Source organism: Scatophagus argus, chromosome 3, assembly GCF_020382885.2.
Source record: "Scatophagus argus isolate fScaArg1 chromosome 3, fScaArg1.pri, whole genome shotgun sequence".
In the NCBI taxonomy this organism is placed as follows: domain Eukaryota; kingdom Metazoa; phylum Chordata; class Actinopteri; family Scatophagidae; genus Scatophagus; species Scatophagus argus.
This window is the reverse complement of record NC_058495.1, coordinates 2,441,666-2,460,609: the sequence shown is the minus strand read 5'-3', so window position 1 is coordinate 2,460,609 and position 18,944 is coordinate 2,441,666. Positions and strand designations below refer to the sequence as shown.

General features: G+C 40.2%; 1 protein-coding gene across 3 annotated transcripts; it reads left to right on the top strand.

Annotated features, from left to right (window-relative positions):
• Positions 1–4,451: 4,451 nt before the first annotated feature.
• Positions 4,452–18,570, top strand: LOC124054722 (protein SSUH2 homolog). 3 transcript variants are annotated; one of them, XM_046381070.1, is made up of 12 exons: positions 4,452–4,536; positions 5,861–5,941; positions 6,022–6,097; positions 6,471–6,600; positions 8,351–8,411; positions 9,491–9,612; positions 10,388–10,453; positions 10,686–10,765; positions 11,266–11,358; positions 12,183–12,288; positions 13,814–13,921; positions 14,731–18,570. In XM_046381070.1, exons 1-12 carry the CDS (start codon positions 4,524–4,526, stop codon positions 14,869–14,871), a joined length of 1,077 nt encoding a protein of 358 aa, XP_046237026.1. In that variant the 5' UTR covers positions 4,452–4,523; the 3' UTR covers positions 14,872–18,570. The 3 variants fall into 3 exon arrangements, with proteins under 3 accessions (XP_046237026.1, XP_046237033.1, XP_046237041.1); XM_046381077.1 differs by lacking the exon at positions 4,452–4,536 and adding an exon at positions 4,585–4,649; XM_046381085.1 differs by lacking the exon at positions 4,452–4,536 and adding an exon at positions 4,689–4,988.
• Positions 18,571–18,944: the final 374 nt, after the last annotated feature.

Below are 18,944 nucleotides of genomic sequence, written 5' to 3'. Positions count from 1 at the left end.
CAGTTCGATTTCGGCCCGTAGGGAGAACCACCCCGCCCATAGTCGGTACATAGAGGAATGACAGGCAGATGTCAACAATACACATTGGGTTGGTCATAGAGCCGGCTACAGTTCAACTTGAAGATCTGGATGGAGAGATACCTGCAGAAAGATACAGAGAGAGAGAGAGAGAGAGAGAGAGGGAGGGAGGGAGAGACACAAGACTACGAGGAGCACTGGACACACAGTTAGTGATATAAAATAAAGAACTGCATGTTAATCTGACGAGGGGAGAGGATAGAAGAGGAGAAGGAGGAGGGGAAACTGCTTGGTGGATCATGTTTGTGTCCCCCGGCAGCATAGGCCTATAGCAGCTTAGCTATGATAGAGATTTAAAGATTAACAGTTAGTCAGACCTATTCTACCTGTGGCTATATATCATGAGGTGAGTGAAACTATGCCTACCAGCCCTACACACTTTATTTGGTGCTAACTATATGCTTTACTAAACAGAAAGGTTTTAAGTTTAGTCTTAAAAGTGGAGGTGGTGTCTGCCTGTCGAACCCAGATTGGCAACTGGTTCCACAGCAGGGGTGCCTGATAGCTAAAGGCTCGTCCTCCCGTTCTACTTTTATAAATTCTGGGAACTGTAAGTAAACCTGCACTCTGTGATCTGAGTGATCTATTGGGAGTATATGGGACTATTAGATCCTGCAGGTATGATGGGGCTAGTCCATCCATAAGTAGTCATTAAAGTACTAATACCACACTTTTGAAATACTCCTAGGCTTTTACAACTAAAAGTTAACAGTAAAAGTACTGAATGCAGTAAAATATCCCCTGCGGCTGTTCTATTATTATATCTGATCTAATTAGATCATTGTGACCCATGCATTAATGTAAAAGCAGGATTTTACTGTTGGAGTTGAAGTTGAAGTGGAGCTCCTTTTCAACCATTTTGTTCAGGACTGCAACTAATGAATGTTTTCAATCTGGATTGATCTGCTAATTAGTTTCTGTAGTAATCAACTGATTGTTTTGGTTTGGAGAAATTATACACCTTCACAATGTTTGTTTTGTCCAGCCAGCAGTCCAAACTCATAATGATGAAAAAAAAAACAAAAAACAACAAAAAAAAAACCTTAAAATTATTAAAATAATTAAAAGCAAGCTGGAACCATTAAATGTTTTTACATGAAAAATTACTTACATGATTATCAAAATAGCTGAACATTAATTCTCTGTCAGGCGACTAACTGATTTACGAACTCATCACATCAGATAAACTTCTAAACTGCTGTGTAGTTTATTATAAAACAACATGCCTGTAGTAGAAGTACAAAGGAGCATGAAAAGGGGCAGTCGTGGATCAGCGGTTAGGGTGTCGGACCCGTAACCGGTGGATCGCTGGTTCGATTCCCCGTACCGGTGTCCATGGCTGAGGTACCCTTGAGCAAGGTACCTAACCCCCACTGCTCCCTGGGCGCTGCACGCGGTCGCCCACTGCCCCGGGTTTGCTGTGTGTGTGTGCACGTCACTTGGGTGGGTTAAATGCAGAGCACAAATTTCGTTGGAGTGAGTTCCCTCCAATGACAAAATATGTCACTTTCTTCTTCTTCTTTCTTTAAAAGAAAAGACCGAGTTTTCTCAAATCTGTACTTAAGTACATTAGGTATTTAGTTACTTTCCACCACTGTGCATTGCTGACTATAATTCCACTATGCTCTGGGCTGCTGTACCACAGGAGTGAGAGAGATGAAAGGCAGTTTCCTGATAAACACTTTGTTTGTTGCTGGGAAATGCCAGCCCACCTCCTCCCCTGTGGAGAGTACTTGCTTCAGGAAGGTGGGTGCCTTCTGGGTCCTGGTGGGGAATCTCATCCACAGACCTGGCATAACATGTCTGACATTGTACCCAAGCTTTGATGTCCCTTTGTGCAACAAACTGCGCACGTTAACTTTAGGCAGGAAGATGGCCCTCTCAAGGCAGGCAGACAGGGGTATGTTTATGGAGGAAATAATTCATTATTCTGTAGAGGTGAGACGGGTTTGAGACCAGGTCATGTATTTCCTAAATAACTGTAATAAACCAAATTATCACAAAACAAATACAGGGCCTGGTAGATACTATATAAACAAAAGGAATAGGGCACCTGACACCAACAAGAATTTTAATGACATCATATTCTAAATGCATAGACAGCTTTAAAACTATAACAGATTGCACTCTTTTGGGAAAGTTTTCCATAAAATTTTAGCCTGGCCTAAATTTCAAGCTAAAGGTGTCTGATGGGGTTGAGGTCAGGACTCTGTGTGTGCAGACCAGTTAAGTTCTTCCACACCAAACTCATTCAGCCATGTCTTTATGGACTTTGCTTTGTGCACTGGGACACAGTCATGCTGGAATAGAAAAGGGCCTTCAACAAACTGTTGCCACAAAGTTGGAAGCACAGCATTGTCCAAAATGTCTTGGTATGCTGAAGCATTAAGATGTCCCTTCACTGGAAGTAAAGGGCCGAGTCCGACCCCTGAAAAACAGCTCTATCCCAATACTTTTGACTCCGGGCGGAAGACAGAAGGAATGTCCACAGATCTTTCTGCCCTGAGGTCTTTTATTAGGTGAGGTAAGACAGACTTTATTGCTACAAAAACATCTGAAGCATCTAAACATTTTCTAGCAAACATTTTCGATGAAATGTGATGCCCTGTTACCTTCTGCTTATTGATCCACCCAGCAAAGCCTGATGTTTTAACGCGGTTGCATGATATTCTACCAATCCTGTGAGAACTAACTGAAAGACTAACAGACCTCCTACGTGGCTGCCCACTGGTGAGGGGGGAGGGGCTAACCAGAAATGACATCAGTGACTGCCAGTCCAGTCAGGACAGCTGCTTCCTGTTGACCTGAGAAATATTTACTCTCAAGAAACGGTGACTGTCGAAACACGTCTAACACTGAGAGAACAGCTCCTGGCCTGCCTGCTGACATTTTACAAAATACTCGGATTTAACCCCACCACGGGGATAAGTCTACCGATACGCTGCCCAACTTGTAGGTTATCGGGCTTATATTGGGAAACTAATTTCGTTCCACGTCATGTTTCTACATGTGTGAAATGACAATAAAGCTCCTTGAATCCAACTGCTCCTACAAGCCTCAGTGTCTCCTTATAGAGTTTCTGTTTCTACAACTGCTCAATATATAGTTTTAGTAAGGCGTTCAGTAAATCCTCTAAAGTCCGGGTTGTACAGTAGGTATTAACGTTATCTTATCCATACCATGTGTGCTTAAACTCAGTAGAGCTGCTCAGATTCACAATCCATACCAGATGGGGCGTGGTCCACATTCCAGCATATTACTGCACGATACTCACAATACCGGAGGTTGTACCAGCGCATTTCACAACAAAAGCCTACAGCAATTGGAACTCCGGTTCAGGCAGAATTCTTTTATGGTTGAGTAATGAAGTCAATAAAAAGTTAAAGAGTTATTGCCATATTGGAATTCTGAGTATGATTAGACACTAAAATATACTCAGTCATAATTAAAACCAAAGACTCAATGTGTAACAAACAAAATGGGTAATAATCCCTCAGATATCATTTAAACTAGAACAGTCTGCAGAGAGGATTTATCCACTTTCAGATCAATAATATTAAACTAGGCAAAATATTCTGCCAGGAAATTAAAATCATATCAGAGCAAGGTTATTTTAAATTAAGAAACAATTAAACTTCAAAGAGCAAAATATGTAAGTGGTTTTTAATGTAGTTGTCAACAATACCTTTCTGTGGGCACCATAACTGAATGTGGGTGGTTAAGTTTGTAAATTGCAACATAGTACCAAAAAAAGCCTTTTACTTGCTTAAACTTATTTTATCCACAATTCTTAAACATTTACATGCTGCATATAAAATATGAGGACTTAAAGTAATGTGCTGCAGATTCCACCTTAAGCCTGCAGTGTGATCACAGTTCATACATTTCATTCTTCAGTCTTCCCTATTTTTACGAATGTAACTGTTACTATTTCTGTACAGTCTTAAATAATTTACAAAAACCAATACACTGATACCCTGTATTTCAATGCCCTTCTATACCTCATGTATATACTCTGTTATTTTTTTTAGGTATTACGCTGTTATTTTTATATTTGTGTGAAAAATTACTTGCTACTTTTGTATGCTTCTTTGTATTGCAACCCCGGCACAACAATTTCCTGCAGGATCAATAAAGTTCTTATCTTAATGTTGTGTGCCAGACTCATTTTTACTTGGTTATTTAAAATCTGTATCTGCACTTATTTTAGCCCTTATATTAGACAGCTTTAAAACTTTCTTCTGTATGCTTATATAGATATTTTCTAAGTAGTAAAAATTACTAGCAGGAAAACTTCATTCCGTCATTTCGACTCGGCACGCATTTATTTTGAAGTTTTAACCGGAAGTTATACATGCTATGGTCGCTATTTTTATCTCTGCAGTAGCGTGAATCGGCAGTGTGAGTGACGGACAGCTGGCCAGAGTTTATTACCGAGCGCGAGGATGACCAGTGCAGGTAGGTGCCGACACACACGACATTGCACAATATTACACGCGTCACCAAAGTGACCACAGCACACTCCCACTCGTAACAGGACACGACTGGAATAAACGTCCTGCAGGCATTAGGCACGAAAACGTTTCATACAGCTTCGACACGGTTTAAACCTCCAACAGGTTTTCAGTGTGTAGTTCAACTCGTTTAAAAGCAGTCGTGGACCCTTTGTTTTTAAAAAAGAATCAACCTAAAGTTTGTTGTTTTGTTTTTTTACTGAATTTAAACATCTGTTGAAGTGACTGAAGCCTGTAAACATGGTGATTTATATGGAGTCAGAAAAAAAGTGCCAGTTTATTAACTAAATCCAGCAAACCTGTAACGAGTCTGACGGCGCGACCCTTTCATCGCTTAGATCTTCAGTCCAGATGCGTTCGAAATCGAGTTGTTAGAGTTCCAAACAGCATGAGTGGGTATGAAGGGTTTCATATGGATTTGTTGATCCATTTTCCAAGTATTATACCACAGGTTTCTTGGTGATCGTGTGACTAATAATCGACTTTATCAAAGTCCGTCTATCCAACGCCCCCCCGGACTGACAGGTCCTGGACTCACAGTCTTTACAGTGAGTGAAATGTGCATCATGCTAGTAGGAATATATTCAAATACAAACCGACCATGAGGCTAAAAACCAAAATGGTACAGTAAGCTAAGAAGAACACGTTTAGGTTAAAGATTAGAACAACAAAGAGCTAAAATAGGCCTGCATGGTATTTGAGTTGCTAATTAAAAGCGGGACGTGAGAGGCCAGATACTAACATGGACACCGTAATGAATAAAAATAACGCGATCTCCTCCCCTCTCTGCGTCCTCATTGCCTTTTTCTTCTCTAAGCATCCTCTGTTCTGTTCATCTCTGTGTCCTGTTCTCTAGCTCACGCTTCATTTTTAATTCATCTTTCTCTTCTTTAATGCCTCCATCCTTTGTAACCTCCTCTTCCCCTCTCCCCAGTCAGGGTAGCTCTGTGTTTCCATTCTAAATTAAGCTAACCAACCACTGTCTTGAGTTTTATTATCTGCTAGTGGCCTCAGTCGCTTCATGTAATAAGTGTATTTCCCAAAGTGTCATGTTTCTTTAAAGACCTTCACACCTATGCTCACCTGCACAGGAGTTTTCACTTATCAGCCTGATTAGATCTTTTGTACATTAAGGGTGAACCAGGAAATTAAAAACGATAAAGTTGATGGTTTTCTTCAGCTTTGAACTCCCCTTGAGCTCCGATTTATTAACAGAAACATTTTTTGACATTTCTGATATATTAACTGCTTCCTATCGTTTCTTCCAGCTGTGTATCCCCCTGTCACCGCCCCTGCAGTCAACATGTTTGGCAACGTGCCTGGCTATGAAGGCACTGTGGCAGGAGGAGGTAAGAGGACTCCAACCTGCACATGTTCACATAACGTTCCCATTGTTGCAACTACTTAAAGTTTGTTGTTATTGGTGCAGGAGGTTACCTCCCTCCTCCTGTGCCCTTGGAGCCTGTAGCCCCGCCCCAACCTGGCCCTGCACCTGATGACTGGAGGTAAGAAACTGACAGAGGCACACAGGAGGCGACTGCAAAGCACATTTCTGTCAGCCCCATGTTAACCAGTTGGGCTGTTTAGTCATTGAAGCCTCAAAATCTATATGTTATACATTCATGAGGTTATTATAAAGATCAGCTCTGTGTATTCGGGGAAGCAGAATTGGTCTGTTGTGATGCTTTGCAGCATTTCTACTTCCTGTGTGTTCTGTGTTAACCTGTGTATTCCAGAGGGGGGGCGGAGCCTTTAAACAACCAGCCAGCTCCAGCCAGCAGTGATGCTCATAGTGCTCTGTGAGCAAAGGCTGCATTCTGAGAATATTCTGATTTAACTCAGAATGTGATTCTTTGTGTGTGTGTGTGTGTGTTGTAGCATCCCATCGCTGTCAGAGGATGTGGCCTCTGAGGCGTTCAAGAGCTTTGCGTCGTCTCATTGCTGCTACAGTGGTGCTCCTGCCACCGATGGAGTCATCACCAACATGGAGCCTTACAACACCTACAGGGTGAGCTGTTGTCCACAGTGTTCACGCTGCCATTACCAGCCCGTGTTCTGCTGTGTTTATTACATTAGAATGCACCAGTCCTGATCTGTAGGGCCAGTGCCTTCAGCTGTTCTAACACAGATCACTGATTGGCTCCTCCAACTTCTTACTCTTTAAGAACCACTTCTGACCGTGATTTCCCACAAGAACTTAGTGGTGCACAACTGTTTATTTATTCACCAAGTAAACGAATGGCATCAGCTTCAGCAGGACTTTGTGTTTTGTGCAAATTGGCAAACTTTAGCATGTTAGATGGTGAACAACATAAACATATACCTGCTAAATATGAGTAGGTTGTGAGCATGTTAGCGTACGGGTGTTAGCGTTTTGACAAAAGCACTGCTGTGTCAAAGTGCAGCTCTGGAGAGCTGTGAATGTTCTCTGCAGGGTAACACTTCTCATGACTTTATGACTGTCATGTGACCATTCAAATGTGACCAAACCAGAATGGTCTAAATGTCTAAAACTGACGAAACATCTTCATGCCTGAAACGGCAAACTCTAACTCCGTCTTGTTTGGCCTGTGTGTGTGTTCGATGGAACAGGTGTTGCTATTTGAATCAAACCACCTGTGATTAAGACATCAGCACTCACAGTAACCCTCTTACTTCTATTTTGGATCATAAACATGCTTTAAATTTTAGATCTACATTTCTTATAATGTTTTTCATGGAGTCGATTAGTTAGCTGCAGGCTAAAACTTAGCCAAATTAGCTATTAGCTCATCTTGTTTGCTGTGTGTCCATGGATGTACAGATAGCTATCACTGGATTGCTCTGATACTGTAGAAAACTGTGGTGATTCTGAGGCAAGATTTCTGTGTTATGTTCTGTTTTTGGGTTTCTAAGCAGTTTCACAAAGCGTTATTTGCTTATCGTTGACACCAGGAATAATGAGCTCTTCTGGGAACGCAAGCAGTAGGGGTGCAAAAACCCACCATCCCCCCTTGGTAGCAAAAGAACCAAAATTTGGTGGATTGCAGTCCAGGTCTGGACCCAGACATTGTTCTTTCTGGAACCAGAACCGGAACCAAAAAATTATTGCAAATATTGAATTTTGATGAGGCATTTTTAATTTTTACTGGTACAGCATTTCTTGCCTGTATGTCACACATAAGTGGCAAACTTATCATAAAAACCAAACTGAAGATAAAATATTGTTAGGAGATAAGAACTCTTTCAGTTGTACACTTGATAGAGATTACAAAACCTTGACCAGGCCAGACATTTTGGAGGTGGGCCTGTACACCAGGGTCAGCCCCTTTTCAAAAGAGGAAACACAAAAACAGAATTCCATATGAGGGGTGTTGTGTTCGGACAGCTTTCAGTCAACGGTGTTAACAGTTTGAGAGTCTCCACTGTCAAAACGTCATCTCTTTATAACAAACAAGTGAGAAGATGATCAGATTCAGACTCTGAATTACTGGTTTAGACTGCAGATAAACAAAACTTGTGTTTATTCAGAAATAGTCCTCTAAAAGCCTGTTCTCATTTCCAAAAGAAATCTGAGCTTCTCTGTTACCTTGTAGCGTGGTAACCGATCTCGTAGCAGTTACCATTTGCTAGCAGTCTGTTCACGATTTACGCTGCATCATCCGTGAGTGGAGCACGTCGTTTATAAGGATGCTCGTGTTGTTTTTATATTTGTCCCCATCATCTAAAATCACTGCATATGTAGTATCTTTAGTTGGAGTTTGTTTTCTGTTTGGCAGTACCGACTGGAGACATTCACTGAGTCCAGGTCAACTGAGTGGGCCCAAAAACCTCATGAAGGTACACACACACACACACACACACACACACACACAGGCATATGCATGCTGTTTGTTATCTAATAGGACAGACAATATAGTGACTTCATTTTTTGGACATTTTAGTTAAGTCATCAACAAAGATAAACTGTATTCTGGGAAGACCAACTCCTGTGTTTTCTATAAAGATGCAACATATAGCATATTTAAATTGTATTAAAATGACTATCCTATATCTTGTTGAGCTGTGTTCTTTGATTTCGCTGAATGTATCTAACAACATTCAAACCCAGAGAAAGCCATAATTTGATCATGGTAATGGTGCCTTCCATTTGGCTGCCTGTCCCTGTAACGTCCAGGAGAGAGTCAGAGAGTGAGGAAGGAAGTCGGTGAGGATGACTCAACATAACGTGGCTGAAACTTTAAAACGTTACCTCATTTGTGATTATTTCTGCCTCAGTCATGGCAGGTAGGATTTCATCTATAACAGTTAATGCCTAAGACAAAAACTCCCATGCTTTTGTTTTTATTGAGAGACCCCTGGTAGCAGAAGCTACATACTGTAAAAACCAAGTCTGGACCTCATGGTAGCCCTTTGAAGAAGCAAAGAGCAGACAAATCGTCTTCGCTCAAGGGTCTTAGTTGGGTCCTTGTAGTGATGAACGCAGGGGTAATTAACTGCAGAAAAGTCAAATTACTGACTTATCAGGATAACTTCACTGAGTTGCATAAAAAGGGTTTCACACAAGAAGGTTAGATATACACTTTAAAGCCTCTATTATCAGAACATCAAACTATGAGAGCAAGCAGTCAGGAAGCCAGTGAAATGTGCTAAGAGGGTCTCAGAAAAGGTCTTTCCCAGTGATCCAGTATTGAATTCCCTTAAAGTCTTTGTACTTCTGAGAGACTGACTTTTAGTCGCTATTATGCACCAAACTCCTATCATCTTTCAAAGTTCGCTCTTCCAGTTTGTAACACAGACTTTCTGTTATGAATCTGCAGCTGAGACACCCCTGGTGACATCACTATGGCATGAGGTTTCAGCTAACAGATGATTTTGATTTACAGGGTAGTGGCATGTCTCTCTTGTGTGACCGACAGGTGAGCCAGCTGACTTCTACACCCAGACTGCCCCACGGCCCTGGGAGATCCAGGCCACGCCTCCCAGCCTTTTCACTAATCACACGGAGGAGATCCGCGTGCCCTACACCTCCTCCGTCCAGGTGATTGGTTAACAGGAGCTATCGGTCAAAGACCACTCTGTTGCTGTGGTTACCCGCTGTTTAATGTGCTGTGAGTTCTGATTTAGATCAGAGGTAAAAATGATGATCTGACTGTGATCTAACTAAAAGGTTCAAATAGTCCTCAAGGATCATCAAGGGATCCTTGAAGAACTGTCATTGGTCCTTGGTGGGTTCCAGAAATGTGTTTATATAGCATCATTCGGAAAACAAAGCAACTCAAAGTGCTTTACAAGGACATTTACAAGAAATACATTAAAAATAAAGCATTAAAAATTTAATTAAAAAATAATGGAAGCAAAAACAAGCAGATGAATTCAGTTTTCAAAGAAATTACATTTAAAAGGCAAGAAAAATTAAAGCAAGAAAACAACAGTAGTGTTTTAAACCCTGATTTAAATGGGCTGACTTGCTAAATGAGGTTGTTCCACAGGTTTATTATTTATTGTCTTATAATCTACTGATTGGATGGCTGGGTAAAAAATTGACTGTGACTGGCTCAAAGTTTTAGCCAAAGTTAATCACTTTCCAGCTCTTGGTGACTGGAAAACTGTCACCAAATGTGCAGTGCTCAGTGTAAAATAGGTGCTCAGCACCTGTGAGCGTCCATTTTACATCACTGTGTTGCTGATGGTGTACATTCACACCGCTCACACTGCGAACAATTTAAAAAAACTGCGGGCTTCAGAAACAAACCTTTAGTGAACAGGGCTCCTAAAGTAATTATTTAATTGTGTTTGTGTTTATGTGTTTGTAGGACTGCAACACCTGTCATGCTACAGGTATGATGCCATGTACTGAGTGCCAAGGCAGTGGATATGATGTAAGATTTTTCAGTCAATCACTCAAATAATCAATTATATTATATTACATAAAGTAATGATTGTGCTTTTTTTAACGTAGCCACTTCATAACATTACAGACAGAAAAGGTTTGATGACATGAAAGTAGAGGCTGAGGATGTAGTAGATAAATAAATTGATAAAATTAGTCCCAACTAATGTGTATTTACAGTGAAATGCTCCATGTTAATTCTTCTGTCTGTGTCTCTGCAGAAACTTTGCTGGGTGTGCAACGGCGCTGGAATGAAGGACAATGAGAACTGCACTCGCTGTGATGCTAAAGGCAAAGACAGGTCCTGAAGGGGGGCGGGTAGTCCTGGTGCTCCAGGGCAGTGACTAACTTGTTTTGCCTGTGTAACTTAATAAGTCTACTGATGCCCTAGAGAGATGTTCCCTTTAGACTGTTTCTCTTTGAATAAGTAAGTTATAGATGTTTGAATCTGTAAGACTGTCAGGTTTTCACAATAAAAGAGAAAAGGAAGGAAAATGGTCTTGATAGGTTTGATTAATGACACCTCAGATATATGGGGCGGTGGCTCAAAACACGTTGATGTAGTAATCCTTAAACTTTCAGGATTTCCTGTGGTTTTCAGCAAACACTTCTTGAGCAACTACCTTCTGAAGCTGATTTTCAGTTAAAGGAGACACTGAATCAGTGACAGCAAGGGAAGAGATCAGTTTACAAAATGATCAGTAACTTGAGGAAAGCATTAAAAAACACACCAGTCAGTACATTTGGATCAGAGAATGTGAAGCACGTGTGCCACATGTGTAATTGTGTCTGTGTGTGCAGGTGTACCTCATGTAACGCTCAGGGAATGAAGGAGTGTCAAAAGTGTAAAGGAAAACGACAACTGCTGACCTACATCAAGCTCAAAGTGGAGTGGTGAGTACTGATACTACAACTGTAGTGAGTGCTGTTCTAAGGGTCCTGAAACTGGGTTTTGGACTCCTGGAAGACAATTCAGTGGTCCTTGAGGATTTTCCATGCAGTCCTTGAAGGATAGGGAAAATTCACATTGTCCTTGAGGAAGTTGTAGAGGGCTGCTAAGAGTTTCTAGAAATCCCAGAGAAGATTTCTTGAGACTCCGTGTTACAGTAGTTCTGGCAGGGGTTTCAGTGATGCTTGAGGTATTATTTTCGAGTTTCAAAGAAATCAAGGTGTTGCTGCTCAATTCTCAGGTCCTTGGTGGCTCTTCAAAGGGTTCCGAAAGTCCTTAAGGAGATTGATTAAAACGTTGAAGATGTTAGAGTAGTCCTATAAGAATTCAGGAGGTTCTATAAGAGCTTTTAGGGGTCTGTGGTGGTTCCAGGGCTCCTTGAACATGTTCCATGGGCTTCTTGAGAAGGCTTAAAAGGGCCTGAAAGCAGCAACTAGTTATCAGCAGTTTTCTATAAACAAAAACGCATGACATCAAACAAATTTGATAGATGATTTAATCATCACATAGTGAATTAATGTAGTTTTGTATGATCGATGACTGATGCACTGGTGCCCCCTGGTGGCACAAAGTTAAACCTACATGATGTGACTTTAAATTGGAACAATTTTAAGGCCAGCTTAAATGAGGTTATGAAATTGTGTGTGTGTGTGTGTATGTTTCTGTGTGTATATTTGTTTACATGTGTTTGTGTATATGTCTGTATATGAGTGTATAAATGTGTTTATTCATGCATATTTATATTGTATTTGTCTATCTGTGTGTTTAGGGTTAACCATGTGGATGACCATGTGGTGCAGCAGAACTCTGGCCTGAACACTGATGATCTTCACTCAGTGAGCGGGAAGGAGTTGTTCAAGAACAACCAGTACCTGGTAGGAATGTTCCTAAGGATTAATTTCACCGGCGTTTAAACTTTGACTGTTCAACTACCGAGTATAAGCCGAGCGCACCAAATTTAAAAAGAAAAAAATATTTGTACATATATAGGCCGCACTTTACTATAAGCCGCAGGTGTCCACATTGTAACATGACATACGTTTTCAAGTCCGGGCCATCTGCTTTTATTACCTCTGAAAGCTTTTGTCGTCTTTTTGCATTGCGTCAGTTCTTCACGCTGCCGTCTCCAACGTCTCACCATTGATGCATTTACGCCAAACTTACGTGCAGCAGCTCTATTTCCTTCTTGGACAGACAATTCGATTGCTTTTAACTTAAAAGCTGCATCATATGCATTTCTTCGAGTGTTTTCCATGATGATGGTATGTGCATGACACGCAGAATGACTGTTAAAAGTTAAAAGTTAAAAGTACGCTTAAAATTGGCGTCTTCCTCTTCGCATCATCGGGCCGTCAGCCCGTAAAAATCTATAGATTAGCCGCATCGTTGTTTAGGCTGCAGAGTTAAAGGTGTGGGAAAAAAGTAGCGGCTTATAGTCCGGAAAATACGGTAGTCTAAAAATAAGAAAACATTCAGAAAACAGTCAAAATTGAACACAATTTAATCTGTAATGATAAATGTTTTTTTCTAAAAAAAAATATATATATTATAAAAGCCATTTGAAAACCTTAATCACACTCACAATAATATCTTCCACAAAATCGGTAACAGATGCTCATTTTTTTATAAAGCAACATCTGACTATGAAGACATGAAATTTAAATGTAAATTATGTCAATATTTAAGAACTTAAAGCCACTGAAGTGCTGCATAGACAGACTAATACCTGACCGTAGCACCACTTAGCAGAATCGAATGAAGTCTCAATTCCACTTCTTGTCTTTGATGGAATATTGGACTATATGTTTTTCTACATGTTCTATACAAGAAATCATTGTCTAGAAATCTGCATTCAGCCAATCATTTCGCCAATCCAGCAACACAGCGTTTGCCTTATGTAGCCCTCAAAAAACTGTTTGTGCCTGTCCGTCCAGCTACACCTGTCCCAAGTAAAAGGTTTTACCAACGGTATATTGTAACCCAAAGTACAAAGGACCAGGGTGGTGTCCTACATACACTTAGCTCCAGAAGTGGCTTCTACATGGGCATTGATTGGTAGAACAATAATAATGAGTTTAATAACCAACTAGTATTTCGGGTGTCGCCGTTTAAACAACCAGTCAACTAACTGTTCACATCCCTAGTATGGATTATTCCCATAAAATTAAGCAGCAGCTGTGCTATCTTCTGCACATCAATATTAATGTTATCAATAAAATTACTAGATGTTGGGTTAAAAACCCCCCTCAATCATGTACATGACATTTGCTGTGGCAAAAAGACAGGCAGACAGTGATAGTTTATTCTTTGGGTGGCACAAGGTGATGGAGCAATTATAGGACATCACAAATGTCTGTTTTATTGTCAGCACTGTCTATTGATCTCTCCGTCTCTTCTCAGGTCTACCCGCTGCTCGGGTTCCCAAACCCGGCCATGTCCGAGGCTTCAGAGCGTCTGGTCAGGGAGCACCAAAGCAAGTACGCCCAGACCTCCAGGATCCTGCAGCAGGTAGGTCTGCAGACAGACACATGTTGGAGAAGATCAAAGATGAATCAGAATCAGAATCAGAATTCCTTTATTTATCCCTGAAGGGAAATTCTTGAAAACACATAACTGAAGGTCTTTAAAATATTTAATGCATAAAGGAGGAGGTAACATATTATCTGTGTTCTCCAGAGTCAGGCGAGAAGATGGATATCAGTTTCAGGTCTGGGTTTCCAGAACACAGATGGGCATCACTGTAACTTTTGAGGCCCCTGGAGGCCACAGGATGCTCTTTTCTTTCTGGTCATTTTTTTGAAGGGACAGCTATTTTTAATAGCCTAAGTTGACAAGACAAGACAACTTTATTTGTATAGTCCGTTTTTACAGGCAGCTTGTCTCAAAGGACTATACATAACACCATTTTAAGTAACACAACATGATTCCTTTGACGTTGACCAAACTAATCTAACAAGTTCAGTGTCAGCTGATGTATAAGCACTGAAAGTAGCTGAATCATTATTTGAGGAATAAGAAATGAAAGTTGAAAGGTCAGAAACAAATCAACTAAAAGTTCAGTGGAAGCACTTGAAGTTGAATTGTGTGCATTGAAAGCAACTGAAATGTCCACATGTGCACAATAGGTAGTTTCACTCAGAATGTAAGAAGTGACGTTGTGACTTTTGAGAGAGTGAGCCTGGCTATTCCCCTCTCTTCATGCTGAGAGTGATATCCATCAAACACCTCGCTCTGGGAAAGACAGAGGCTGAATTTTATTTTCCAAAATGTTGAAACCTTTCCTTTAACATCACTGTCTTTCTCTCTGTCTGACTCAGAGGCAGACAGTCGAGTTGATCCCCATCACTAAGGTGAACTACAAGTGGAAAGGCAGCTCTCATGTGTACTTCGTCTACGGCAACGAGCACAAAGTCAGCGCTGACAATTACCCAGCAACCTGCTGCTGTGTCATCCAGTAGACAGACACACACAGCTGTGCTCAGCTGTGCCAAGCTGCAATACTGTTCCTCCAGAACGACTTTTTCACATGAAAAATGACCCATTATTGTGAGTCATTCTTAGATAAAATCACCATCCCAGAGCTGTTTGATGCTCAGTGGTTCCCACAAATTCACAATTACCATAAAAATGCTCCACTCTAACTAAATTAACCTGGAGGAACTGAATTTATCTATTTGTCTTTATGTTAGAAACTGCTTTTCTCCTTAGTTTAGATTCTCAGGTGTTCAGAATCTCTACATCCTGATACTGTGATGTTCCACCAGGTGTCCTGATGAAAGAAAATAATTAACTCTGAGTGTTGTTCCTGTCATTTATCCTTCATATCAACAATTTACCTTCATAAAATTTTAATCTTTGACATCAAGAACTGAATTGTTGCTGTCCAAACCTAAGATTTTATTTGCTGTCTCAGAGTTCATTATTGTCTCTGTGTGGACACCTGTGTCCATCATTGTGTCTCTGATGTCATCACCACTCACCAAAGATGTTTTTCTATTACACTTAATGAACAGTTTACAGAAAATGTGCCACTATGTGCTGATAAATGTCCTCAGTATTGCATGGAAACATCATATATTCTTGATGTTTTAAGAACAAATCAGTGGCGTGTCCTCTTGACCTGACCCCACTTTGAGCAAAGATAAACTATCCTAAAATCTGCGGAAGCCAGAAAAAAAAACATCAGTTTAACAACAAGTAGGTCAAGCATGAGAAACAGCAAAATAAAGAGATGTATGAGGTTTTCATCTGACTGAGGTTAAATCGTGATATGTGCTGTATTTTACCTGTGTGCTCAGTAACAAAACAGATGACCTGGTTCACCTGTGGTTTAATTTTCAAGGTAGAAAACACTACGGTGCTTAAAATGCTGATATCAGGGGTTTCTTGGAAACTCACTTGGGCATGTGTCCCATGTACTAAGGCTGTGTCCTGGGTTTGATTGTGAGCTGAGACTTTATAGTATGTATGGTCACCTCTCTCTCCCCCTCTCCCTATCTGTCTTTGGCTGTACCATCCAATAATAAAGGCAAAAAATAATGTAAAGAAAATGCTGAGATCAGAGGTTTCACCACAAGCTTATTAATTCATACTATTAGGTCTATGGTCACAATGGAAAGTATTCAAATGAAATTCATGTGTGTCTTCACTAAATATTAGGGTGTAGTAGCTTGGTGACTTGCAAACTGCTTGCATGGGTAATTGATAGATGGAGATAGATTTATTGATCCCGAGGGAAATCCAAGCATCCAGTAGCAGACTACAGCAGTATAGGTTAGTCAAAAAGTATTTAGATTTAGATAATAAAAACTATACTGATCATAAGTAGGGAAAAGACGGACGGGCTACTGGAGAGGCTACTACTACACTACTGTGAATATTGGTGAATTATCAGAGCTGGTTCAAGGATTCAAGGAGCTTTATTGTCATTTCACACATGTAGAAACATGAGGTGGAACGAAATTAGTTTCCCTGGTCCCGGTATAAGCCCAATAACCTACAAGTACTAATGCTATAAATATAAAAACAACACTATATAAATATAAAAACAACCAGAATAAAAGATATAACCAGTGAATATAAAAACAAGCTGTTACTGAAATGCTCATACTAGTCAGTTACAAAGTTGCTCTAAGTTTATTTCTATTTTCTCTGTACTTGTCTGATTATTCCCCTCTGGTGTTTTCTTCTCAGGAATGGACACAATGTCATTCCATAAAGAGTTTATTGGTCAGTTGGCTAATAGTCAGTCGTGCTCGTTGTGGAGCTGTCAATTGAAGAAGTCGATCAATTGGAAGGTGACATTAGCTATGATAGCTTCCTCCATTTTTTTAACTTCTGAACTCTTCGTTCCATCAATGGTCAGTAATGGTAAAAATGGTTGGATAGGTCGGATTTGACGTGCACGTTAGGTGAACTGGCTACTCTACATTACCCCTAGGTGTGAGTGTGAGAGTGTGTGGTTGTGTGTCTTTGTGTGTCAGCCCTGTGATTGACTGGCGACCAGTCCAGGGTGAACCCCGCCTCTCGCCTGTAGTCAGCTGGGATAGGCTCCAGCTCCCCTGTCACCCTGACAGATAAGCGGTATAGAAAATGGGCGGATAGCCTCAATTTTCAGTTTTCATAGAAATATGTCTCTTATTGTGTTACATTAAAAACAAGTACTGTTAAGTAATCTGTCAGATGTTTTTCACATCCAGCTGTATAATGATAATGACAAGCAACAGAAACAGTATTCCCAAATGTTTCTGAGCAAAAGAAAGGGAGGAAGAAAATCTAATGGCTGTTCTGGTCTGGAGAGAATTGATTAAGTAATAAATAAAAGAATTTCGTTGTTAATGAGTCGGGATTGGTTTTTAAAATCTTTTAGCCTCACCCAAAGCCTTTAAAGTATCTTTAATTTAAAGTTGATAATTAATTTGATCAAAGTCAGAAATAAATGTGGAGAAATTGGAGACCTGCTGAGATCATGTTACTTCTTGTCATTAATGGGTGAATTCAGATTTGTTTTTTTCCCAGCGGTCTGCATTGATCATGTTTGAGGCTGAGACTTCCAGTGCTGCTGGTTTCCAGGCTAAACTGAACAGCAGCTAACAGGACAGAGCTAGCTAAAACATCTGAAACAGCAACGCAGTATAAAACCAGCCTAAAGCTATTTCTTCACCATGTCTGAAACCAAGCAAGAAGAAGTTTCATCATCAGCAAGAAGTAGTGGCATCATCAATTCACATTTGGACAAAAGTATGCAACCATATCCCTTTAAACTGCCCTCCTGCAGTACAGCAGAGCACCTGTAGAGGATGCTGTAGGTTTGAAAGATGTTTAAAAGATTGCTGCTGTCTGCCTTAAGTACAACCACACAGTTCAGAAACAAGACAAGGGGGGTACATCTGCCACTTTGCAGAGCCTGCAAACCACGACCCGTTCAAACTACGCCAGTTATCATGATTTGTTGTGGTGAAGGAAGTGAAACAGTTGCAGAGAAAAGAGGAGGCAAATTGCTAGAAAACTAACTTTGTTCATCAACAGCATTGCGATGTTAGAAAAATGTCCAACAGGGACTGGGGGGCAGGACGATCGTACCCTCTTAGGAGACGGGGAATGTATACCATTTCATACAGCTGGTCCAGCTTGTAATGTCTTCTGTAATCTTTGGTATAGCCAGTTTATCTGTGACCAACAGGACGAAGCCACTTCAGGTTTATGGGTTTTACTTTTAAACTGGCAGTAGCCTACACATGTTTTTCAATATATTAGTTCATTTATTGTGTCCGTGTCCTTTTTACAAATTCAAATTCTGCATTTCATAATATCCATCCTGCTTGTTTATCTATGGGGGGTTCATATTCAGTTCAAGTTTTATCCTTCCTGTTGTGTTTTCAGCAGTTGACTGTTAAATTCTCTAATCACAGCATTTTTAAACACACTAAACATGATGTTAATGCCGCTTTGCTTTGTTGTCTCAAATTAAAGTGATGCTATTCAAATGTTATGAATGAAAGTGCTTTAAAACAATGCTTTGACTTACAAACATCTCTGTTACTAACCTGATATACCTGATGAAATAATCACTCTTAGTACTTAGTAACACTCTGTTGTTACACTAGATTATTAATTGTATGTTACTGCTTAAACTGAAAATAAACTCTGAGACCGAGCTGCTCTTGTCGCATCTGTTTACATCCACGCATGCAAAACATTCAGGGGAAAGCTAAAAATATATTAAACCACTGATAAGAAAAGGTACAGTAAAGCCCTGAAACTGTGTAGTAAAATTTTACCCGATAAGTCAAAAATATAACTTGGCCTAAATGCATTAACAAATGATATTGTTAGTTAAATGATTAACTGCGAGTATGATAGGAAATAGAAATCGTTTTGCTTTCCCCTTACCATTATTCTCATGATTCACATTGGAAGTACATTTGGTGGAGTATACACAGATACTTAAGAGATGTACCAGTACTTACAATCAAATACTGGCTTTTTCAATGAGACACAACAATTAATTGGTTACATTTTTAATGAGGTA